The sequence below is a fragment of the Harpia harpyja genome, chromosome 1, assembly GCF_026419915.1.
Source record: "Harpia harpyja isolate bHarHar1 chromosome 1, bHarHar1 primary haplotype, whole genome shotgun sequence".
In the NCBI taxonomy this organism is placed as follows: Eukaryota; Metazoa; Chordata; class Aves; order Accipitriformes; family Accipitridae; genus Harpia; species Harpia harpyja.
Genome location: NC_068940.1, coordinates 73,857,759 through 73,883,976, shown reverse-complemented (window position 1 = coordinate 73,883,976; position 26,218 = coordinate 73,857,759). Strand labels below are relative to the sequence as shown.

The 26,218-nt window shown below is 38.7% G+C and overlaps 1 protein-coding gene across 1 annotated transcript in view; it reads left to right on the top strand.

Moving 5' to 3' along the window:
* DNAH11 (dynein axonemal heavy chain 11) overlaps positions 1-26,218 on the top strand; it is a 167,752-nt gene that overhangs the window by 23,527 nt on the left and 118,007 nt on the right. The window contains 23 exon segments of the mRNA XM_052779465.1: positions 311-559; positions 654-710; positions 712-824; positions 1,221-1,443; positions 2,844-2,962; positions 3,056-3,126; positions 3,833-4,002; positions 4,859-4,918; positions 4,920-4,943; positions 6,312-6,470; positions 7,976-8,098; positions 8,367-8,489; positions 8,908-9,132; positions 10,431-10,486; positions 11,640-11,799; positions 13,411-13,560; positions 14,698-14,931; positions 18,344-18,423; positions 19,552-19,612; positions 20,662-20,822; positions 21,648-21,804; positions 21,922-22,073; positions 22,860-22,976. Coding sequence (XP_052635425.1) covers positions 311-559; positions 654-710; positions 712-824; positions 1,221-1,443; positions 2,844-2,962; positions 3,056-3,126; positions 3,833-4,002; positions 4,859-4,918; positions 4,920-4,943; positions 6,312-6,470; positions 7,976-8,098; positions 8,367-8,489; positions 8,908-9,132; positions 10,431-10,486; positions 11,640-11,799; positions 13,411-13,560; positions 14,698-14,931; positions 18,344-18,423; positions 19,552-19,612; positions 20,662-20,822; positions 21,648-21,804; positions 21,922-22,073; positions 22,860-22,976 — 3,044 coding nt within the window.

Here is a 26,218-nt window from a genome sequence, read left to right as displayed (position 1 = left end):
GCACGTAGTGGAAGCTTAATCTCTTAGACAAGTAAGGGATTATCCACTAAACTGGTGGTCAGAATTATATATAGTCCATTAAAAGCTCAGCTTTGAATAACTTGCAAAGGATATCTATTCAGTTTGGTTTTATGTGTTCATATAATGAAAGGTAAACCCAAAATAGAAACAGCTGAGTGAATTGTAGTTTTTCTTGTTAATAGATCTCTGGGGAAAAGGGGTGGCATTCCAGTCTTTCATCTGTATGTAAATTTAACCATTTGGTATTACTGTCTCACTGAAACAACAAAACTTTTCTTTTGATGCCTAGAATGATATGGACAACATGTTTGATCTGTCTGAAATCAGGCAGGAGATTATGGAGAGACTGGCAAATGTTACCAGCAAAGTGCTGGAGTACAGAATATGTCTTGCTAGCTATGTGTCTCTCTGGCTGGAGGACCGGTCTGAGTTTATGAAGCGATTCCTTCTCTGTGGTCATGGTTTAGCATCCACAAAGATGCCTCTTACTGATGAAGTCTTTCAACACCCTCCCACTATTAAACTGTTTAAAGAGCAGGCAAGAAAGCAACTAGTCTTAATTGGCTGTTTAGTGGAGGTGGGGATAGGGATTGGAAGAGTATACGCATTTATTTATCTCTCTTCTGCTCTAGATTGGCATCTATGAAAATCTTTATGTTCAGATAAGCAACATTGAAGACTCAAAAATTTTTTGAAACTTGGTTTAAAGTGGATACAAAGCCTTTCAAAATGAGCTTGCTAAACATTATTAAGAAATGGAGCTGGATGTTTAAGGAGTATCTCCTGAGATTTGTCATTATTAGGTAAAATTGAGTGCACGTGTGCATGTTTACATGCACTAAAGGAATTACTATAAGCTTGGGGTCGTCTTGCATGTAATGCTTCAATGATCTAGGTTTGCAGCTTTTTTTTTATTATTATTTTCTTAGTGGTTTTTATTTTGTTTTGTTTTCCAGGTATTGTACTTGCATATCCTGTTGGGTTAATTCTCAGTAGCAGCACTTACCATCTCTGGAAATCAGGCCCAGAAAGTCTTAAAATAATACAGTGAAACTGTATTGGTTTTATTTTATTTTATAAATAACTATATTTACTTTGTAAAACAACATAAGTAGTATCAGTGGGGCTTACTATATGTTATTCACTATAGTAAGGAATGTTTGCTCTGTGTGTCATCATACCTGTCATCTCTTTGGTAGTCTAACTGACTTTGAAGAATTTATAAAAGTGGCAGATGCTGAACTCCAAAGAGAGGTGACCAAGGGAAATTATTGTGTGCTGGCAGAAATGATGGGCCATCTCTTGGCTGTGAAGGAGAGGCAGACAACTCTTGATGAACTCTTTGAACCTTTAAAAGAGATGGTTGCACTGTTAGAAAGCTATGGACAGAAGATGTCAAGTGAAGTTTATGTCCAGTTAGAGGTATGGTAGCAAAACTAATATTTCATGTACATATGTGTAGATAGTCCTAAAATAGCAGTATTTGATCTCAGTGATGTAAAATAATTCCATTCTCCTTGTTCTTTCTCAACTGCCAGCAATAAAACTGGGTAGCTTTTCTTATGTTCTTTAAAAGGCTTATTTTGTGTGAATGATGGAAAATCAGTTCAAAAAGAGATCTGTACATTTTGTTCTGATGAGGTCCATAGTTATTTTTTGCCTTTTTTTTAAATAATGACCAAATTGTGTTCACATTCATAAGCCTCCTCCCAGAAGCAGAGCCATATAGAAACTCCAGTGAGTGTATTTCCTATGTTGCTTTGCCTGCCTTAACACAGTTAGCAGTAGTTTGGGGCTCTGTTCAAATATGGATACAAAATCCAGGATTTGATGCCTGTCAGATGATGCTGTCTTTTTCAGACATCCTCAGCCACTTGTTTCTGTATACATTCTGCCCCGCACCCATCCCAGTTATAATTATTTTGCGTGGCAAGTGAAATTTGGGGGAATTATCTGAATTAAGCAAAACTTGGTGGTTAAGAATAGGTCAGAAAGCACTACAGCTGCAGTGGTTCCTACTGGCACTAAAAGAAGAGTTTATTAAGCTTTAATATCAGCATCTGTACATGACAGACCTTTACTTGGTCTGTTCTGGGAGATGCACTAAACTGTAAATAATGTTAAATAGAATTGGGTAGAAGTTCAACTAAAGTTTTTCATCAGATAATCTAATTACTTAAAATGAAAATTTCTTACCAGTTTCAGTGAGTTTTCCAGTCCACAGTGGAATTTCTGTGTCAATCTGGTCCAAACCAGATTGAGGGGATGACTAGGAAAATAAAGGTAGGATTTTTGATGTGTACCTTAAACTAGTCTTCTAGTTATTCTGAAGTGACTTGGGTTCAGGCTTCTCTTTTTTGTACTTTCTCTTTTTCATCCTGATGGAATGGTTTTTTTCACATGGCTTACTGAACAGTTTTTTTAGAGATCTTTGGGAGACTTGTAGAGTGAGAAAGCTATTTCCGGGTCAGCTTTATATATCTGACAATGTGTTAAAGCAGCAGGAGTGGAGCTCTCTGTTTTACTGTGTGGAAGATTCCCAACATATTTTTGAATGAAGTCTTATGTGATTATACCGACTTCATTAAGTTCAAGTGGTTTATGATTACTGATGATCCATAAAATTAATTCTTTTACAGTTGACAAAAATTCTAGTAAAAGCTATGATATGGAGTATAGCTTGTGGTTAAATAAATTCTCCACTGTAATTTCTTATTCATAGGCAGGTGTTGGGATATCCTCACTTAATATACAAATTTTACTGATATATTTCTGCCATTTGTGATATTTTTCCCTCAAGATAATGTTACCCTGTTAAATAGGAATTCCCTGAAAAATGGAATGCTGTTAAGAGAGCTGTGTCGGTGCAGCATAAAGTAACTTCTCTTCAGGCATCTGGGGTTGCGGTTATTGGAAGAAAATGCACTTTACTTTGATGTATGTTGAATTCTAGGATCAGTCTTTTTTATCTGTTTGGTTTTTTATAAGAACATGATCAGTGACAGGTGCTATTAGCTGTATTTCATCGGGGGAGGCAGATGGAATTCAGAGAAAGATTTAAAATGGAAGCTGCCTTTCAGTTTGGTGCAGAAAATGCATATGCTCATCTCTAAGGTAATGGGGAATCTCGGAAAAACATATTTGCTTGTAAACTTTCAGTGCTAAATCTAATGATGTTTTATTGTAGATATTAAAATATTTGTGGGTTGGGGGTTGTGGGGTGTGTTGTTTGGGTGGGTTTTGTGGGTTTTTTGTTTTGTTTTTGTTTCTCTTGGCTTTTTGTTTGTTTGCTGCTTTGGTTTTTGGGGGTTGTTTTGTTTTGTTTCAAGAAGCTGGTATAATTCTAGCACCACCAAATCTGGGTTTCTCTTGTTTCTCTTCTAATGCTCATATGCTTACTGATAAAAAAAATCTCAGAATACTTGCTCATATTCTTTATTCATGTTCCTTTAAAAAGTCAGTATAATGTGCTCTTGAATACAATAGTCTAAATAGACTATTTAATGCATCTTTTAAAAAACATCGTGAAGGGACTTTGTTAACATTTATACAACATTAATAAGTTAAGAGATCTATTATAAGAGTATAAATTAACTGTTTTCTATGCGGCTTTTGTTTTTGTAGTTCAAATAGAGTCCTTCATATGCCTTTTGGGTGCTTTCAGAGACAACGTAAATGCAGCTTTTCAACATCTTTGCAGTAATTGCTCTCAGCTTTTCTTATGTCAAATCATATATACAGGTTCTATATATTTCGCTGCCAGGTTTAGGTAAGCTCAATATACCCTATAACTGTACTTTGAGTGCTCTTTTCCTCTTCAAGGCAAATCAAGAGCTTGAGATGCTGGAAAAAGAAATGTTACTAATGCAGGAATCTGCAAAACTATTTGAAGTAGCTATTCCAGACTGCAAGCAAATGAAACAATGTTGAAAAGAAGTGCAGTTGATCAAGATAGTTTGGGATATTAGTGTTTATATTAATGTAAGAATTTTTTTTAAAATTAATTATAAAGTTGTATAACATTGAAAATATATTCTTTTAAATTTGATTCTAGAAGTGTTATATTTTTGATTTTTTTTAAAAAAAAGTTTAAAATACTGAAGATTTTCATATTCCTTTTGTTTATGAAATTACAGTTGCTATATTTTAGGATACCCAGAGTAAAGATATCTCTGTCCTCAAGTTAACTAATTTCAAGATAATCCCAAAGCAAAACAACCTTGTAGTTTCATTTCAAGCTTTTTTAATACCAATAACGTGAATAATTAAAATCATTGAGTAAAAATTCAGAAAGCCAGAAAATTCTACTTCAGAACCGAGGATTGTACATTAGAAGGCTAGATGCAAGAGTCTGGAAAAATCAGTGTACATACCTGCATGGGAAATCAGCCTTGTAACTTTCTGTTTCCCTCAAGAAGTTGTTTTTCATAGGCAAGGTTAAAAAAATATATGTACTAGACTTTCTTTCCCTAAATTTGTGCATAGCATTTGTATTGCCAGGAGGGGGTGCAGAGCATTTTCCCCCACATCTCCCAGGTGCACCTGTATGTTGTCGGTGGATATAGGTGTGTGTTTAATAGTGCAAGAAAGGTAGGTATGTATGTATACTTATCAGATACTGAAGTATGAAACTCTTTAAATGCTTGGCTTTTGGTTTGGATTTTGAGAAGATGGATTATTTTGTGTGCTTTCTAGGTAGTGTTGGTATAGGGCTGGAAAAAAATAAGGTCCAGGAGCTACTGCTGTGTGATGGGCTTTCCCCTGCATCCATTTATCTGTTATGTAGCAGAAGCTTGTCTTTACCAAATGTTGTTGATGCTTTTATCTGTACTTTCAGAGCAGCACTGATGATTGGACTAAAACCCAGTGGACACAGATTAATGTGGAACAGATGGATGGTGCAGCTCAGAAGGTTTGCCAAGGCAGGTTCCATAGCTGTCTCTTTTTGCAATTTATCTGTCTTGGTGCCACCCGTTCCTCACTTTTCCTGCCCACTTCGATGTTTCCGTGGATTTGTTACTCATGTCCAAACTGAATGTTCTGGAACATGTTTTGTTTGGGGGGGTTTCCTTTAAAACTTTGTTCTTCTGGGTGAGTTTCGAGTCCCTGTGGAGGTACATAGTAAAACCATGCTGTCACTTCTCTGAATTGAGGCAGTATGTGAAATAAAGAGGGTGGGGGTTTATGACAGGGCCCACCAGATGAAAGTCATTATTTTTAGAGACAGGTGGAATTTGCAGAGGTTTATCTGCTTAGCTCTTAGACATAGCTCCAGAGTGTTGGGAGTTGCAGCAAAGATGCTCACTTTTAAAGGGAGGGCACTTTCTCTTCTTGAAGTATTTGCAATGTTTTGTTGACAGTTGCCCTGCAGAAGACAATTCCAATGGGTCAAGGGAATTATGAAGCAAAAATAGCAACAAAGCCCCCCCGACTATTTGCAGGACACTAGAGGAATAGCTGTGGTTCATAGACAGTATAGTAGCTGAGTATGGAAGGAAGAAAGTCTTGAACCTAATGGGTATGAAGTTTCTTCTTCTTTACACATTTGTTTCATTCAGGAATAAATAAGTTTAACTGCATGCCTGGTTAGTAGTGCTTTAAGAGAAGAATCAGACTTTACAGCAGATGTCTTGGCTTAAATTGCTGCAAAATTATGGACTCCACCTAGCCAGTTCTGATAGTGGGGGTTGTCATGTTGTGATAGGGGTGGTAAAAGCAAGGAGAGAATTGAAATAACTGCATTCTCTTTCTGCTTTTTCATCATTCACTGTGGCACATATGCCAGGTCCTGGAACAGAGAAGATGCTGATCGCTGCCTGTGAGCTGATCACTTGTGTCATGTTCATCACGCTCCAGTGTGCATATGAGTCTCCCTTGCTCCTCTGAATGGTGGTTTTGAATGTATTGAATTTATGGATGTTTTTATCTGCAGTGAAATAATTAATAAGAAAATTAGACTTTAAATCATCAGGGCTGTGGTAAAGTAAATGGCTCTGATCCAGCAGGAATCATACAATCACTGTGTAAATGCCTTGTTAATACAGTTCCATTACTTTAAATGACATACTGGAAAGTACATTTCCAAAGCCTTTGCTTTATCTGCCACATAAACCAATGACCCCGATAAAATCTTCCCTAGTCTTGAGCTAACTACAACTGTCCCACACATCTGCACATGAAACAAGAAAGGAGAGCTTTCTGACAGACTGCCTAAATTTTTCTTAAAGTTATCAACAAGGTGGCTGTTAATGGCAAGTAATTATTGCAATTATTTTAACCCTGTTCCTTAGGAAAGGTGGTCTTTGGATAAAGAAGTTTGTTCCTGGGATGTATATAGTGGCTTGGAGTTGAAGGTGAAGAATCTGATGTTGTCACTGAGAGCAATACTGGAGTTGCAAAATCCTGCAATCAGAGACAGACACTGCCACCAGGTCACGAATGTGACAGGAGTAAGTATTCAGCCAAAGAGACCCTGGTGATGGTCTTTCATACTCTACGCATAGATGCAGCAGTACTGTCAGGCATATGGTAGAGCCACTGCTGCCAACTATTCAACGTATAAGTAGAGCAGAGATTTAAGTTTCAGACAGAGGCATCTCATGGGTTGAGAAGTGAATTTGTGGTTTCTGCTCAGACAAAAGGACCCAATTCTCTGAAGGCAGACCTGGTTTGCTAAATTAGAGGGTTCTTCCATACCTGGCTGTCTCCCTGCTGAGCCTGAAAATAGCAGGAAGCTTGAAAGAGTCTGTCTGGTTTGGGACAGGGGAATACTTCGCAGTGAAAATTTCTGTTAAATATTTATAAGGAAACAAAGCAATGTGGCTAGAAACTTTCCTGGCTAGCAAAAGAGAATGTTTCTTAATAGTGAAGAGAGGAAATAATGGGCAGAGGGAAATGGAAGGTAAGGAAAGGCAGGCCACCTGAAATATCAGCCTACTGATACATTTTTTTAAGAATTAGTGTATAGGGAGATTGTTGGACCTGACAGTAGATTTTAAAAAAAAAAAAAAAAAGGGGGGGTGAGGTGAGGGGGAAGAGACAGGGGTACCAGAATGGGGAGAGATGTATATGTTTTACCCAACTGTTGACAATATAACTGGAGAACCAAAGAAGTTTGTATGAACCAAAAAAAAAAAGTTATTTCAATTTCTCAAAAAGAATCCCAGTGGTTTTGGTTCCTAGGGTATAACATGGACCAGTTGTTAGTTTTCAAAATTTGAATAAAATTATTTTAGCCACTTTGGAAAAAAAAAAAAAGATCAATTTTCAATCACTTTTTTAAAATGAAGAAAACTGGAAAGCTGAAAGAAAAACACAGAAGAGCGTGAGCATAACACAATGGTTCTGTTCCCATATGCCAAACATTTTTCACATACAGTTTTATTAAAAGGACATTTTAAAATTATTTTTAATGCAGAAAGCTCCTAAATGGGCCTAGCACAACATTTTTGTGATTTTTTTTCCTAACAAAAAAATGAAAAAAAGTTTGACTGTAGTCTTTTCAAAGCCTTGATTAAAATTTAAAAGGTTTTTTTTTATTGATATCTTACAAAGCAGTAACAAAATGTGGCAAATACCTCCACTACCCCCAAGATTTCTACTGTGCAAATACTGTGTCTGTAGCTTACATCAGCTTCAATGGCAGCTGTGCAAATATACTTGGCTTTTAGTGTTATGACATACAGTATGTCACAGTACAAGAACGTGCAGACTATCACTTGACAGACTGTTTCAAACCAAAAATATACAGTAACAGCTTCAAGAAGGATTTCATCTAGGCTGATTAGGTTCAAAGTTTGGTGCAAATCTGAAAGTATATCTAGTATTTAGAGTGCATATAACTTAATTCATTGTTTTTTACTTGGACTTCATTTGAATACTTTGTTATATGCTTATGTCTGATTTTTCTTATTCATATACTTATTTTGCTCTCTGCTGCCTCTTTGCTTTATAGGTCAGGCTTTTAGTAGTGGAAGATACTACCTTGACAGACCTTCTGGGACTCCAGCTTCATAAAGCAGAAGATGAAGTCCAAAGTATGGTTGACAATGCTATGAAGGAGTTGGGTACTAAAAAGGTGAGAGATGCCCATTTTTTCTTTCTGTTTTTGCAGAATAGTATGTAACAAACTACTTGATTTTGTTTCAAGAAATTCATGATAGAATTGAATAGTTTCATGTGACTTACCTAGGGAAAAAAATTCACAGCCTAGTGAAACTAACTTCTTGTCTGTGGTGTCATTTACCACCACTCTGAATTAAATATAATTTAATTAAAATTCTCAACTCAAAATATGAAATGTGATATGCATAGGCAGATGTTATTACTACTCTTCTTGTTCCCAGATTTTGGCAGAAATCAGCCAAACGTGGGCTGCCATGGAATTTTCTTATGAAGAGCATCACAGGAACAGAGCTCCTTTATTAAAGTCAGATGAACAGCTGCTTGAAACTTTAGATAACAATCAAGTAAGGATTTAATTAATAGAAAAACTATTAGTATATCAATATTATTCACTCCCTTGATGGACTTGGTCAGTTAAAACAATTCTCCTGAATCTTTATTGCAGAGAGTTATGTTTTCTCCAGATGTTAGTCCTGGGAAATTATATGTATGCTATGTAACTATATATATTCTAAAAAAATTCCTGTCTCCACGTAGGAGTTAAAAAAAAAAAAAAATCTAAGAAGATATAAGCTTAGAAAGCTGTAATTTTGTTAAGTCATTTAATAATATGCTGTCCATTTGCTGTGTTTAAAGATGTCTTCTGTTACGATATACAATAATAAGTTAGAGGAGAATTTGTTAAACTTTTATTAGCCCTAGTTCCTCTGTTTGATAAATTATTTTGATTAGTGCAGTTTTTTGTGTGTTTTGTTTTTCCAGGTTCAGCTGCAAATGATTCTGAAAAGAAAATATGTGGCATATTTCACTGAACAAGTGGAAGGTTAGCAAAATAAATTAAACATGGCAGATTCTGTCATTTCCATTTGGATGGAAGTTCAACTCACGTGGTCTCACCCAGAAATTATTTTCACTGGCTCTGAAGATATCGGAAGCCAGCTTCCAGAAGATGCAAACAGATTTGATGAAATCAACAGAGACTTGAAAGTTAGTAGAGTTAGTGGTTCATGTCCATTTATAACTTGTATTTTAATTATTTAGGGTAGGTAATTTAATAGATATTATTTTTTAAAATAACAATACCATATTGACAGTTTAGTTTGAGTACTTCTTTGATAGGCTTGTTTCTAACCCACTGAATTAACATTATTACAAGAGTCTCAGACTTACTTGGGAGAATATGAGAGGTAGATTTTGCATTCTTTATTATTAAAAATCAAAGTAATTATTTGCCTTGTTTTCCTTTCACACGGACCGGCAGCTGCTGATTGACACACTGTCACAAACTGTGAGTTGTGACAAAGTTCTGCAGGTCATTCCTTCACATGACTTTAATATTTTCTCTTATTTACTCTTTGTTAGCTTTTTAACCCATGGAATCACACAGAGATATGATACTTCTGAGTTACAGAAATCCCTTCTGCCAAACTCCGTATCATTTAGGACAATGACAGTTGAAATACAAGTTAATGGTCTATTATTTATTATTGGCCAAAGGTAATTACAGCAGTTAACCTAAACATTTGAACTTACACAAAATATTGTGTCTTAATTGTTCATTCTGTCCAAGAAAGGTCACTGAACCCTCACTTAGTAAAGAGAATAACTTGTGTGTTATCAATATACCTATAATTCAATCCACATATGCCAGGGAAAGTTCTCGTTATGTATGTTTCTGAAAAGCTAGGATATGGTAATGATTTATAGGGAGGTTCTACATTTAAAATTTCAAATAAATTTCTAGTTGTTTAAGTGGCAGATTTAAACAATGCGGGCAGCAGCATGCCTAACTACATGCCAAAAAAAAAAATCTATATTCACAACTTTGCACAAGTTGACAACCCTGTTAAGAACAATGAAACTATTCATGGCATTTAACATGTATAAGTTTCTTCATGGTGCATATTGAAAAAAGCATTGGGCTTGCACACATATGCAGAATTGTTGTACAAGTTCATGCTGCTGTTATGATCTGTCATTTTTATTTTGTTACGCGAGACCTGATAGTATAATCGGTGGTATTTGCTTTCCTCCGGTGCAGTTCTCTCTGTTCTTTTTACATTTCCTTCATGTTCAGTCTAAACACTGTCAAAATACATTTTTGTAGATTTTTTTTTTCTTTTGCTGTTTAAGAAAAAGAACCTAAAACAAGCTGATGAGGTGCCTTCTTCCAGCTCTTTTCCCCAGTGCTTTTCTTGTCCCAGTATAGTAAAAGGTATGAAGTAGAAAAAAAAATCTGAGGGGAATTCTACATGTTGCAATAACTTCCTCGCACTTCTGTACAGCAGTTGGTGACTGACATAGCAAATACAAAAAATGTGATGGATGCTACAAGCCAAAGGTGTATGAAAATTTTGAAGCTTTGCAGCACAGTAAAATTACCAGCATGATTAAGAATTGTTCTAAAGTGTAATTCTGGAACAGTCAGGAAATGAGAGCTGTCAGGTCACATTTGCTTTTTGTACAAGTGTGAGATGATCTGATAATATTTTTGTCATTTGTTTCTATTTGACATACTGGATTTTTACTGCTTTTTATATGATCAATTACATTTGAGGCATTGGTTCATTATTTATGGATTGCATGACATAAAAATTGTCAAAAGTCTTAAAAATATGGTCAGTTTGGATCAAATTCTTTTTCTCCCCATCCACAACCTGGCAGCTGGGAGTCTTTCTTTCACACTTCCAGCAGGAGATAGTGGATTGTCTACAGCAAAGGTCCTCATTCAGCCCACTTAAACGTATGCCTTCAACTTGCCACTGATGTTCACTCTTCCTACCTGTACAGGCAGCGATGTTTGGAGTCACAGCCTGTTTCTCCTTGCAGGAAAAAGTTGTAATAGGAAGTTACAAAGAAACAAACAAACAAACCCAAAACACAAACCCGTTTTTTGAGATGTCACTTCTGTTATGAGAGATACCAAGCTAATAGCTAAAGTGCATCAGTCACACATAAATAAATGTGTGGTTTTCCTCTCCAGATGATAGGCATGTAATTGAGTATTTAGATTCTTAATACTTTTTGTGTCAATAGCAGCATGTGTGTTCATGTTTGTTATCCTTCATACATAAAATGTGTGCATCTCAAGAAAAGTGGTTATTTTTCACTCCACACACACTTTTTTTTTTTAATTTATCTGCAAATAACTGCCCTGTCAAGTAAGAAATTTTGTTCTTGTCCCTTACTTACTAAGGCTGGACTCTTTGGAAGGTTGAAGGGGATCTTCCACTTAGCCAAACTTATCTTTTCAGGGACTTTTCTGTCACCTTTCCATTCTCTTGGGTTCCTTGGTCTGAATGAGTAAAAAGAGCATGTTCCCTTTTTGGTTTCTGGAAAGGAAACATGTAAGGTTTGCCACCTTATCTGTTCCTTGCAGCTGTATTCATTGTTATTATTTTAAATTAGAAGTGGATTGTATTGTTCTGTTTTACGATTTGGTCTGATTTCCTCCTTAACTGGGAGGGAATTCTTGGCTGTAGGGTGATTAAAAGCATGTATCGTTAAAATCTCTGTCTTATTTTCAGACTTTCTCTTTTTGAAAAAGCTCTGGCTTTATATTTAGAAACCAAGCACGTAGCTTTTCCACGCTTCTATTTTGTTTCTTCAGCAGACTTGCTAGACATTCGTTCAAAAGGAACACAGCCAAAACAGGTGAACCTCCTTGCATCTTATTGTACTCCATTTTGTCTACAGAAAGGCAAGTTTTCCAGCTAACCATGTGAGGAGATAGTATTGTAGAACTGCACCTTTGTTTCTGAGTGTTAATTTACTTTACAAATAGGATCACTTTGTGTAAGGAAGGTAGTAAACATTTTCCCCCCCAGCTAGGGCAAGTACAAGGTGTTCAGCAAGGAAAGCTGAAACCATCATTCTGAGGAGAAGCGTTACAAATCTTGTGCTGTTTCTTGCTGGAAATTTAGCCATGTGCAATTTGCATTTATTTGGATTTTTGGTTTATAGGTTTGCAGGAATTGAAAATGGAAAAAGTCAATGAGATCATCAAATCTATTCTCTTTCTAGCACGGATTGATCTAATTTCAGGCACGCTATGCATAGTGATGATAAGTAAGACTGAAAGATCTATGGTCTCTGTTAGGCTGTTAGTGACTGAGCTGCTGACCATTGTACAAGGAATGTTTTTTGTAGCTATCCTTCTGTTTTCCTACCTTGAACAATAATCTGCTAGGTTTTGTGACGCTTTGAGACCAATTTATATAAAAGCACAGGCACTTTGATGTATTTCAGAAGCTTTGTACTATGTTATCTGTGTGCCAGATGATACTCCTGGCCTCAGTGACTATCCAGCCGTGACCATTAATTCTTTGAGTGCTAGTTATTGGTGTGTCTCAGGTAAAGCCTTTTTGGATGCAATGTGACATGTAACAGAAGAACTGATGCTTTCCAAGAGGATGAAGGGCATGTGAGGCTTGAACACTGAGCCTTTTCAAACATGGTGACAGAGTCTCGTAGCTTCTTTACGTAACTAAGTCTCAGTGACTTGTTTCATTCACTCATTGCTCTGCACCATATATAAGAAAAGCAACTAAATAAATCTTCTGTTCTAGTTACCAGGCATAGAGCATGCTGGTGTGTAGACAGTGATCTTCAAACTCCATAGTCCTTGGAGAGGTGTGTAATTACACAAGACATTTAGACCTGAATCAACAATTTGTGAAATATGCACTAGCCATAATTAATAATTTCAAGACCTCTCAGTTTTATATTGAGCTACCTTTGTCCTTCAGATTCTTCTGATGACTGACAATAATGTAATTAACCTCAGATTTTCCCATAAAAACCTCCTGTGTAGTGATCATGCTACAGACAATCAGATAGCATTGCCTTGTCAGTCTGTGCCACCAGGGAAGTACTCTTCTTATTTGTTCAGTTGGCATAAGTGTTCTAATACTATGGAAAAAAATGTTTTTAATTTTTGTAATTGTCTTTAAAACTTAAGAATGAAATGTTGATTAATCACCTGGTCATTCAGTGCATCTTACTTGCTAAGATCAATTGAAGCACTATGTGCTGAAAGCATTAGAATAAGAAACACAATTGTAAGATAAGTGCAAGGACTTCATGTTTTCCAGTTAGTTGCTAAGAACTGTTAAATTTTGCTGAACCACAAAATCTTATTGTGTATAGCAAAATTTAGAATGGTAGTCATCCCATCCACTCTAATAGAAATATGCATTAAAGTAGTGTGATTGACACAAATCTAAGGTAAATGGTTTCCTTATGTCCGGTACATTTTGGTTGCAGGTGGCCCATTATCTTACCAAACTTTTGGACAATATTGCTGATCTTACATTTCAAGAGAATATAGAGGAAACTGTAAATACTGCCCTTGGGATGTTCAGCAGAGAAAAGGAGTATGTTCCGTTCTATGAAGGGTGTGGATGCAGTGGTCAGGTATGTTGAGTTATGTGAAATTTCCTTTACAGATCTTGCCCTCTATGGGATGTAGATTAAATAGACACTTTCAATGGCATGAAATGCTGCTTTTAAAAAAGTAAATCTAGAAAAAAATAAAAAAACCCTTACAAGTATTTTTTTCCAAATTCTACAATATTTTGTGGTGCAGAACTGTGTAATAAACTAATAATTTAACAAATTGTCTAGGTGCCCCTTGTATGTAAGTTTGGAGGGTTTTTTTAAGAATAGAGAGCTAAGTGTTTAGGAGCAATGAAAAAGAAAAAAAAAAAAAAGTACTAAAAGCCACAGAATTGATGAAGCCTGTGGTTGAATGTTGCATTTCTCATACTTTCTCTCTTCTTCTGCCTTTTCATTTCATCTTCCATTATACTTTCAGATCCCCTCCTCTCTTATCCTGTAGCACACACCTCTCCAGACCTCCAGCTCTCTCCTGTGTCCCCTATCAGCTGAACAGGGTTTTATCTGTTTTTGAGCCTCATATTTGCTAATTGGCCAGCCAGTATGTGTGCTAACTGAGTAGTGGTAGGTCAGAAAGAACAGATCAGCAGCTTCTGAGACAATAACTTATTGTTCTCAGAACAGTGCTGAATGGATAAGCATTCACATTGCATAAAATCAATGTTGCATGTGGTTCTAATGATTGATTGTCTCAGCAGGGAGGCCCCAGACTGAATGGACAAATATATGCAGCTTGCCTCTTAGAGGCAGTTTCTCCAAGATCAGCTACGTTTGAGTGCATAGAGACATAGGAAAGACTGTATTGTCTGTGTTTACTCTGTGTCTGTGACCAGAAAAACTTCAGACTTTCATATCTGGAGCTCTAAGATGGTATGCCTGTGTTCAAGTCAAGTGGATATGTAAAACAAAACAATGTCTGGTATCTCAGTAATTGGGAAGGGCTCCTGTGAGCTAAACCCTACTGAAGAGGCAGTAGGAGAGAGAAAATGGAACAAAAAAATCCCCCACTCTCATTTCAAATTTGCAAAGAATGTTGATGTAAAGAAAATCCTTTATAAAGATTGAGATAAGCTTCCTATATTGGTAGTATAAAATGTACCATTTATGTTACGTGCATAAATGTATGCATGTTTGGGGGGGGGGTGTCTTCAAAAGGTAGAGTCTTGGTGACAGCACCATGAGGAAACACTACACAGAACAGTGCACCTCTACATCATGGAGGCAATACTGGTCTATGAAGAGAAGCAGAGAGAACAGTGGGGTTTTGACTGTGCAGCCCAGGTTGCACTTACTGGTTCACAAATCTGGTGGGTTTCAGATGTTGAAATGGCATTCAGTAGGCTGGAAGAGGGCTTGGCATCAGCCCTGAAGGATAGCCACAAGAAGCAAGTGTGAACATCATCTTTTTGTTTAATGCAGTGAAAAAGTAGGTACAGTGTGAAAATGGTCTCATAAAAAGAGAGGAGTGGCATATCTAGTAATTTCAGTCCTGTAGTAAATAAACTATTAACACCTACAGAAAAAAGAAATGCACCTTTCGCTTCCATTTCTGTTATCTCATGGGCATTGTTATCATGTCTTAATTACTGGGGTTTCTGTAGGATTATTCTGAACTGAGATGAAAGGTAAAAGCAAAGATACTGCTGAACATCAACCATGATGGTGTGACAAGAACAGAGTATGCAACCAGTACGTATAGAAGTACTAAACACGTGTGTGTGTGAGTGTGTAAGGAAGTCAAAACTGTTGGTTTTATTTGTGTCAAACCAAACAGTTTACTTACAATATTATTAGTTTTAGTCCCACTTCAGAAGGGTACCTTCTGCAGTTTGATTTTTTTTTTTTTTTTTTGTTTTGCCCTTGTTTACCTCCAGCTTATTTTGAATGTTTTTGTCCTGGTGCGAGTATTTCTTCTCTCTGTGAAAATTTTAAGTAGTTTTGGTTTTCTTTTCCAACCTAGAAAATCTGCCAAAGGCAATATGAAATATGAAAGAGACTTTTAAGGGGGAAGTAATCTGACAGAGATGTCTAAAATTATTCCTGTAATAGAGAAGGTGGATAAAGATTAATCTTTCTTTGCTGTTTCTCATAATACAAGAGCTAATAGACACTACCTGAAGCTATTAGGTAGCAGACTTTAAACAAAAGAAATACTTTCACACAGTGTACAGTTTAAAATATGGAACCTTTGGCTACAGAATGGCAGAAGTATACGAAAAGGTCAAGTGAAGGGTTAGCCAAATTTCAGTCATGGCTATTAAATATAATGATAAAATAGGTAGTGTAGTTATGGGAGTTTGGCTTTGTTGTCTTGGTTCTTTTTTGTTTAGTAAATTCTGTCTGCTGTGTCTGTGGCAAATTATGGCATATGTTCCCAGGATATCCTTCTCCTGCACTTGTGTGATGGGTTGACCCTGGCTGGATGCCAGGTGCCCACCAAAGCTGTTCTATCACTCCCCCTCCTCAGCTGGACAGGGGAGAGAAAATATAACAAAGAGCTTGTGGGTCAAGATAAGGACAGGAGAGATCACTCACCAATTACCATCATGGGCAAAACAGACTCAGCTTGGGGAAAATTAACTCAATTTATTACAAATCAACCAGAGTAGGGTAATGAGAAATAAAACCAAATCTCAAAACACCTTCCCTCCACCCCTCCCTTCTTCCCAGGCACAACTTCACTCCCAGATTCTCTACCAACCCCCCAGCAGCACAGGGGGACGGGGATGGGGTTTACGGTCAGTTCATCACACGTTATTTTCTGCCACTTCATCCTCCTCAGGGGGAGGACTCAACACACTCTTCCCCTGCTCCAGCGTGGGGTCCCACCCACGGGAGACAGTCCTCCACGAACTTCTCCAACATGGGTCCTTCCCACGGGCTGCAGTTCTTCACGAACTGCTCCAGCATGGGTCCTTTCCACGGTGTGCAGTCCTTCAGGCACAGACTGCTCCAGCATGGGTCCCCCACGGGGTCACAAGTCCTGCCAGAAAACCTGCTCCGTGCGCTCCTCTCTCCACAGATCCGCAGGTCCTGCCAGGAGCCTGCTCCAGCGTGGGGTTCCCACGGGGTCACAGCCCCCTTCGGGAACCCACCTGCTCCGGCGTGGGGTCCTCCACGGGCTGCAGGTGGATATCTGCTCCACCGTGGACCTCCATGGACTGCAGGGGGACAGCCTGCCTCACCATGGTCTTCCCCATAGGCTGCAGGGGAATCTCTGCTCCGGCGCCTGGAGCATCTCCTCCCCCTCCTTCTTCACTGACCTTGGTGTCCGCAGGGTTGTTTCTCTTACATGTTCTCACTCGTCTCTCTGGCTGCCGATTACCCTCTGTCCCAACTTTTTTTCCTTCTTAAAAATGTTATCACAGAGGCGTTACCACTACCGCTGATTGGCTCGGCCTTGGCCGGCGGTGGGTCCGTCTTGCAGCCAGCTGGCAATGGCTCCACGGGACATAGGGGAAGCTTCTAGCAGCTTCTTACAGAAGCCACCCCTGTAACCCCCCCCGCTACCAAAACCATGCCACACAAAGCCAATACAACTTGTTTTTTATGTTACCTTTGGGTTTTTTTAAATCAATCTCTGCTAGTTTCTGTGGAAGGCAGAGACAGATCCACGATGAACCTCTATGTGATCCAGGCAGGCAGTGTTTCTGTGGTCACTTTGCAAGTAGAGCAGAGAGCACTGTCTCATGCTGTTGCTGCTTCCCAGGCCTGTGGTGGGGACTTTGGAATGGTTCTGCTGTAAAAAGAGTGGACTAGGAAAGATCATCTGAACCTCTCTGCAGATGGTAGCTCACTGCCATAAAGAAGTGGAGCTTTGGGTGTGTTTAAAGGAAGATGCCAGAAATATTTCAGGATGCTAGACAATTTCATTCACAATGTTGCTATTGATATCTCCTTTATGATATGACAGAAAAAATAGGGAGCCCTGTGAAATTACCTTCTGGTTTTATTTTTGTAAGCATTTTCAAAATCTGTTAGGGCTTTAGACTGTGATCCTCAAACAATTTGCTTGCACAGAGTTACCTTCTGGGCCTTTAACTGTGTCTCAGTAAAAACAGCACCAATAGGTGTTTCTGTATTATTTTTATATAATATACAGAAAATGTAGTGTTTAAGGTCTCACTAATTCACTGCCTACTTTAAACCAGAATTTTAAAATGTGTACAAGCACGGTTCTGTCTCACACCAGCTAGCAAATAAGTTATATCTTTCTAATAAGGTTACATTTGCCTCCTTAGAATTACATGCAGTAGCTGTGTATGTTTTTCTTGCCTATTAACATGAAACCTGAAAAATTCCATTGGGTCTTTCACTATGTAACTCTGTATAATCATTCATATCATATTTTGTGATCTTCCTTTCATTGCTTTGCCTATTTTTAAAACATCACTGATCTTGCCTAAAGTCTATTTTCAAACAGTTTGCCAATAAATGTTCTTACGCAATTAGTACAATTTTTGCGGAGTCTGGTGCATATGTAATCATATGTGGTGATTGTAACCACAAAATTTAAAATTCAGCTTCATGCACATCTTACCCAACCATTCCTCCTACCCAGCCTAGCTGACCGTCTTCAGTGTTTGTGCTCATTGGGATTGTTATTGTTTTGGAGGTGGTTCAAATGTCTGTTTAAACCAGGGTTTCTTCATCTCATGTTTAATATCAGCAAACTTGTACATACAAGCCAGGTTTTGTGGTGATTGATTTAATGATGTAGGCAGAACTAATTTCTTGTAGCAGTAATGGTAGATGGTACTGGGATCTATCTGGTCTCAGAGAGTTACCTAAATCTTTTAAGGTCACTCAGCTAAATGGTCTTATTACCATGCTGCTTGAAGAACTTTTTTCGGGTGATCGGCAGAAAATCATGATGACCATTTATAGAATCATAGAATCATTTAGGTTGGAAAAGACCTTCAAGATCATCAAGTCCAACCATCAACCACGCCCACTAAACCATGTCCTGAAGTATCCCGTCCACTCGCTTTTTGAATACCTCCAGGGATGGTGACTCAACCACTTCCCTGGGCAGCCCATTCCAATGTTTGACAACCCTCTCAGTAAAAAAATTTTTCCTAATATCTAACCTAAATCTCCCTTGCCTCAACTTGAGGCCATTTCCTCTTGTCCTATCTCCAGCCACCTGACAGAAGAGACCAACACCCACCTCACTACAACCCCCTTTCAGGTAGTTGTAGAGAGCGATAAGGTCTCCCCTCAGCCTCCTCTTTTCTAGACTGAACAGCCCCAGCTCCTCATAAGACTTGTGCTCAAGGCCCCTCACCAACTTGGTTGCCCTTCTCTGGACACACTCCAGCAGCTCAATGTCTTTCCTGTAGTGAGGGGCCCAAAACTGAACACAGTACTCCAGGTGCGGCCTCACCAGTGCCGAGTACAGGGGAACAACAACCTCCCTGTTCCTGCTGGCCACACTGTTCCTGATACAGGCCAGGATGCAATTGGCCTTCTTGGCCACCTGGGCACACTGCTGGCTCATATTCAGCCGGCTGTCAACCAGCACCCCCAGGTCTTTCTCTGCCAGGCAGCTTTCCAGCCACTCTTCCCCAAGCCTGTAGCGCTGCATGGGGTTGCCGTGACCGAAGTGCAGGACCCGGCACTTGGCCGTGTTGAACTTCATACAATTGGCCTCAGCCCATCGATCCAGCCTGTCCAGATCTCTTTGTAGAGCCTCCCTACCCTCAAGCAGATTGACCCTGCCTCCCAACTTGGTGTCATCTGCAAACTTGCTGAGGGTGCACTCGATCCCCTCATCCAAATCATCAATAAAGATATTAAACAGAACAGGGCCCAACACCGAGCCCTGGGGAACACCACTTGTGACCCGCCGCCAACTGGATTTCACCCCATTCACCACTACCCTCTGGGCTCGGCCATCCAGCCAGTTTTTCACCCAGTGAATAGTGCACTTATCCAGGCCACAAGACGCCAGCTTCTCAAGGAGTATGCCATGAGAGACAGTGTCAAAGGCCTTGCGGAAATCATCTATTGCACCATAGATGTTCATGCTAGAGATGTTGTAGCAAGCCTTGTAGCTCAGAAAGAATGTGTTTGGATCGGCTATATTTTACAAGCACAGTTTTAGTGGTTTTGACAGGAATTAGTAGTACTTAAGCCAAGTTTGGGTCTGGATCTGCATGTGGGCACCAGGATGGTGGAGGTGGAGTAGGTATAATCACGAAGACAGCCTGTCTCAGACCTGTGTACTGTGTCTGCATTTTTACAGCCTGCTGCCTTCTGAATTCAAAACTTTCCTGAATAAAAGTCAGGTGTCAACTTTTAGCCTACTTCTGGGAACTGTTCAAACTTTCAGTAGGTTTTCTGTGAGCAGCAAGATATTTCCTTTAAATTTCAGATCACAAAACTGAATGCAGACAATCCTTGGGCAATTCAAGTGGTTTTTCCAAATGTCTTTGGTTATTCTGCTTTTAGTTATTCCATTTTCAATTGTTCATGGTGTGTTTTGCTCTCCTTTTAGGGGCACACATGTGCATCTCTAGAGCAAGGCATTCCTGTGGTGACTCTTCATAAGTGCATGCAATTACAATTTTGAGTGTTAAGTTAAACCAAGGTGCTCGCCCTATGTATAACTTTGTTCAGGTAGAACTAAGGTGGCTGACCCATGCTGCTGGTTTGAATGCACGAAACGTTTCACTGGATGGGTATTGAAATAGGAAAGAATTCTCATTTTCTTTCTGACCTCCTGAGCCTCAGAAATAAAATGGGTTTCTAAGATGGCATTAAGACAAGAAGAAACAAAGTTTGAGGAGTAAAATGAAACTCCTTCTGGTCAAAGCAATGTCTGCTCCCATGCACAGACTGCATTGTTTGTAAGGAAAGGTCTTGGCTTAATAAGTGGCAATGTGTTCTGCTGTAATAGCTCTATTAAAAAGATCTTATATTACACTTGCATCTGTATAAAAGCACAAATGCCTCAAGGTGCATCTAATCCTTTATAATTGGTTGTAGTAGTTATTCATAAATGGCTAGGAATGATGTGTGACACCTACTGATGACAGCTGTAGCTTTGTGATGGGTCTCATTTCTTTCATCTGAAGAGCTCCTACATGGCATAATGGCTCTGCAATGGCTTTTTAGGTCACCAGTTCCCGAGCTTTTGCTTGGCTGTCACAGCTACACCATAGATGAGATGACACCCAGAAACACGGTTTTGCCAACATTTGCGATGCTCAGTTTCAGTACTTTTATGAGTACTTGGGAAATACCCCTTGGCTATTTATTACACCTTTGACTGACAGGTAATGACTGTTACTAATAACAGTGTCTGCTTTACCTATTTCACTGAATAAAAAGTTAAATATTTCTTAGAAGTTCAGTATTCTTTCATACCTCATATGTATTTTATAAGGTTATTAAGACACAATATCTTTGAGCATGTGTGTACATGTAGGTGTGCATACTTAAGTAATAGTATGATTTTAATGTCCATTACTTTTAATATAACTGAAATATTTCTCACATAACTTAATGTATATATTTAATGTCTAGTCTGAAGAAGAATATGAGTGGATTTATACCAAGGTTAATCAGGCATTTTCAGCAAAAGAATATTTGTGTGTGTGTGTTAAAGTCCAAACCAGTACTTTTTTTCACACTGTATACAATGAAGCTTTTTTTCTGGACATGTTTTGGCTCCAGAATGGAATTTCTTGTCAAAATTTGTGATCCGGAAAGATGGATCCAGCAATCCTGGCTGGCTTAGTGCTTATGACCCTCAGTTGGGGGACAATTCTGGGGCTCAAGTCTTTGAAATAGGCAAAGCGGCAACTACAGCCTCCTGTTTCCTGTCCTGTGTGACCACTGATAGGATATTCCTTCCTGCTAAAAAATGTTGATGTGGTTGGTTTTCATATCTAAAATAAGCATTTTCCAAGTAGTGCCACATCATGACTTTACATGAACACGAAAGAGGTATGTTTGTGGTTTAGGACATTAAATTACAATAAGAAAGCGGACTCAGAATAAATCACCCATGAAACAGGGTGTGGGAAAAAAACCCAAACAACCAAACCTCCTGACACTGTAGATGTTCCTTGCAATGCTATCGCTTTCCTTATGTTAAGGTGTTACATTACTCTAATCCAGTCTCTCCACCTAACAAGGAGCAGTGTTCCTGCAGGACCAGCCAGCACAGGTAAAACAGAGACCACCAAAGAACTAGGCTGTGCTCTTGCTATGATGGTGTATGTCTTCAGCTGTTCTGAGCAGATGGATTACGAGGTGAGATGTTCTGCTAAGCAGTACAGAAATTGTTGTTTAGTTTCTTTTTCATATGAAGTACATTGGAAATTGTTGCTTTCAAGAAAAAGATGTTAAATCTTTCACTTTTGATTTTAGTCTATAGGGGTTATCTATAAAGATTTGGTCCAGACAGGACCTCTCGGATGCTTCGATGAATTCAATCGCATCTTGGTAGAAGTTCTGTCAGTGGTAGCAGTACAAATAAAGACTATTCATATTGCAATTAGGAACAAGAAAAACAACTCGGTGTTTTAGCAAGTGCTTCTTTATTGTCCTTTGCCATCTATAAATACTGAACCAGTAAAATCTTTTTCCAGAGTTCCTCCGAAACCCTTTGTGAATGTGGTGAGGGAGTAGATGGTAACATTAAATCACCCATGTAATATAATATACTACCTTAAAATAACTTTCTCTTCAAAATGTAGCAACAAATGTGAGTGAACTCCTGGCTGTACAGGAATCCAATTAAAGCTCTGCTGTTGAAGCTCTGGTCCTGTTCAAGTCACGCCATGTGAAATCATTGCATCATATGGGTGAGAAGTTTGGTGGGGTTCAACCTTGCAAGAAGTCTCAGGATTTCCAGTGTTTCCTGGTGTTTTTGAGGCCGGCCTTGTGTTTCCAGTGTACCATGTTCTCCCTTCTCTGCTTGCTTTACTCGATGCTGCCTCCTGGCCTTCTCAAACCCACCACATCCCTATCAAAGTCTTTTATTCTACATGCTTTAAAAATTAATTCCTCCTATAGACATGCTTCAGCCATACGCACTCTTTGTTGCTCTAACAGTCCAGTCTTTTCCTTCCAAATTCAGTGCTGGCCAGAGGAGCCAGAGATGACTAAAAGCTGGTGCCTACCAGGGAAATGTCTGTTTGCTCAGCTCTAATAAACTTTCCTAGACATTTGCTTTTGGCCGTTGTGCGAGACTGGATCCAAGCCCAGGTGCACCTTTGTCACCTGACCCATGATGGCTGGCTTTGTATGACGCAGTTGTTGACATCTAATCCAACTGTAAAAATTTTCGTGTTATCTTATAACAGATTTTTATTCCTTGGTGAAAACATTACCCTGAAGTCATCAGTTGGAACACCTATTACCATAAACCCAGGATACGCAGGTCGGACAGAACTACCTGAAAACTTCAAAGCTCTGTTCAGGCAAGTATGCTATAGTGTATTTTTATGGTATACAGGTGTATCAAGTTTACATTTAGAGTATGTATGTTGCCTAATGTCACTAGCCTTGATTTGCAATGAAATGCAATTTGTTTGCTTCAGAATTTATGTGGGAAAAAAAAAAATCAGTATTCAAGCTGTGCGTGTCTGTACACCACAATGACAAAGGAAATTAAATGTATATCTTGCCTTTTAAAAATCTACGTATAATTTTAAAGGTACCTGTGAACACCCTGATTGTACCTAAATATGTGCAAGAACGTTCGTTTTTTTGTGGTAAATGGGAATCCTCGCAGCTGGCTTCACCTAGTAAAATAGCCATTTGAATAAGTGTCTAACTATCACATTCTTCCATGGGTGTCGGCATGCATGCGTTCATAGATGTTTCATAACTACCAGCTGAAGATGAAGCTGCATGCTCTTACCTAGTAAGATATTGAATATGTGATTGTTGAGAAGCTGTGAAGTGTAGCTCACAGAAAAAAGTTTGTATGCTTTTGGACACTGTAGGACAGCCCAGTAACTTTTTCTTGAAGCACATATTTATACTTTATATCTTAACACTAACGTTCAAGGAAGAAAGTTTTGAATTTAAAAGATCTGACTGTATTTTGCATGCTGAGCTCGGTGAGTTGTATTGAAATGGTGTTTCTGAGAGGGAATTAATTCCACAAGCAGTTGCTCCAGCACGATGGGTAGTAAAATGATGCTAATTTATCCCGACAAAGTGTTGGAGCTGCGCTTTGAACTATGTGGTAATGGTCTTTGACTTAAATGGTACAGGACTTGCTTAAGAAAGAGTTGGCACTTGAAATCCTTGTTCTTGCATTAACACTTTTCAGTGATTTAATCAAGACTTGAGAAAAAAAAATTATTCTGTGATTTCATTTCTCAACATATTGAAGTTCAATGGGGCAAGTTGCAAGGCATTGCCAGGCTGTCTGGGAGGCACAAGTATAGATGGTGCTATCTGGGATCTGCTTCTCTTACCAGTAAATCCCTTTGATTTTTAAAACATAGAAACTTAGGGCAGAACCGGGCATTGCTGTTGCTTCCGTGAGCAAGTTGAAACACAGGTACTACTTTCTTCTGTATTAAAAGGTACATCAAGATTTTGGTGTATTTCATTATTTCTGCTCTAGCCATGGAATTCCTGACACCATACTCCTTCATGCTTTCACTGCAGAAAGATACAAAATCTGCTAAAGTTAGAAAGCTGTTTGCTTGGGCACATCTCATCCTCTTGCCAGCTAAACATCCTGCTTCAGATGGCAGGACTGGGCGGCACTGCAATTAGCTTTCTTGTTCTTTGAGCCTAAATTGCAATCATTTGTAACAAGCAGTAACATCTGTTTACAAGGAGGAGGTCAGGATTTGAATTCATGTGCCTCTGCAAAGACTGTCGCTGAATAAGACCCTATAGTTGGGTCTTAGCAAACATTGGAGGGAGACCCTGAGAGATGCATCCTACTTCCCCATAAGTGTTTTTTAAATATTTCACAGCTTAGCTGTTGCTTTACCAAGCCTTCTCATTAATTGCCAACTAAGGACTCTTCAAGGCAAAGCAGGATTGGTGCGCACCAAGGGACCAATGTTGGGCAGCCGCTCAATTCAGAACCTCGCACAAGGGAGGGGACAGGGCAACGGGGACCCCATCCACCCTGTCTGTGCGGTGTGGCTGCCACCTTTTCTGCATTCAGACAGTCGGCTGCCTTGGCGGCCATGTCTTCTGCAGTCAGCTAGATGTGGTATTTGACAAGAGAGCAGGAGGGATCCCTCCCTGTTGTTACTGGGTTTTTCACCTCTCAGGGAACTACCAGAGGATGGAAAATGCATGTGATTTGTCTCTGTTGTTCATTTATTATTTTTCTTCCTTCTTTTCTTTTTCATTTGGGAAGAAAAGAGTAAGGGATATGAAATAATATTAATTAAAAATATCCCTACCGAAAGATAAAGTCAAATTATTGCTTTATTTGATGTGCTTTCTGTTATGGTTTTCTTTGGTTTTGTGTTTTGGTTTGTTGGGGTTTTTTAATTTTCAAAATGTACTTGCTACATAGAGCTTGAAGTGTTACCTTTACTTGGTTGTCACATAAAATGAAAAGCCTTTGGAATTAAAGTATGAACTGCTGCATTTGGGACTCAGGAATTCAGCCCTGTAGCTGATGTCTGTAATAGCTGTTATCCATTGTATAATGCACAGAAAAGGTGGGAGGTAAGTGATAAAGCATTAACTCCATGTATTTGCCACCTAATGAAATCTCACAAGGGAGAGAAGATATATTGAATACTACTAGTCTGATATTTCTTGTGCAAGCAGTTATTCTATTTGCAAGAAGGGTATTGGTTATGGTAGGTAGAAGAGCATATAATTTTTTATAATTGACAGCAATGCATGTAGCAGCCCTTGCTTGGGCTTATGAAGAAACGCTTCTTAAGGAACAGTTTACTTAAAAATTGTTTAACAGAGGGGTGCTTACTCTTTTTCTAGACTATATGGTATTGATTTCTGTCAGAAATATACTGCTGGACTAAACCACTGGTCTTAATTTTGTCATATTTAAATATGAATGGTGAACAAAAGAAATCTTTGTATTTGTCAGTAGTAAGAAAAGTGCTCTGAGGGACAAATTTGCTGCTTTGTAGCTGACCCAAACACAAAATTCAAGATCTCTTCTCTGCTACTATGTAACTTAAGCAGTGATTTTTAATGGGGAAATTGTTTAGCCTTTGCATTATTGCTTTGTATTACTTTAAGTGGAGATTTCTCATTTATATCATTAAAATGGCTGTGGTTTTGTTCTAAATTTTGGACTAAAGGTTACATTTAAAAAAGAAACAAACAGTGAAACCTCCAAAGGCAACCATGACTTCATATAAAAGCATTAAAGCCCTCAAAAAATCGAAGTCCTTTTAAAAATGATGGCATTTTTAGCAATGGCAGGGTGTTGCACTTGACCTCCAGACCCTGTAGAGCTGCTGGCAGTATCCTCCAGTCTTGGTGGCAAGTGATGCCACTGCAGACTGCGCCTGCTCTAAATTTTGGTAGTACCTGTCTCGCAAGCTCTGCGTTTCTCAGCTGCCTCCTTTGTGTACAGCAATGTTACTGCATGCTAACAATCAACAGTGCCTAATTAGCTCCTTTTACTTTGAAGTAAGGTCCTTGTTAGCTTTGACTGACACTCTTAATTGTGACTCTCTTGAGCTCTGTTTTTAAAAATGTT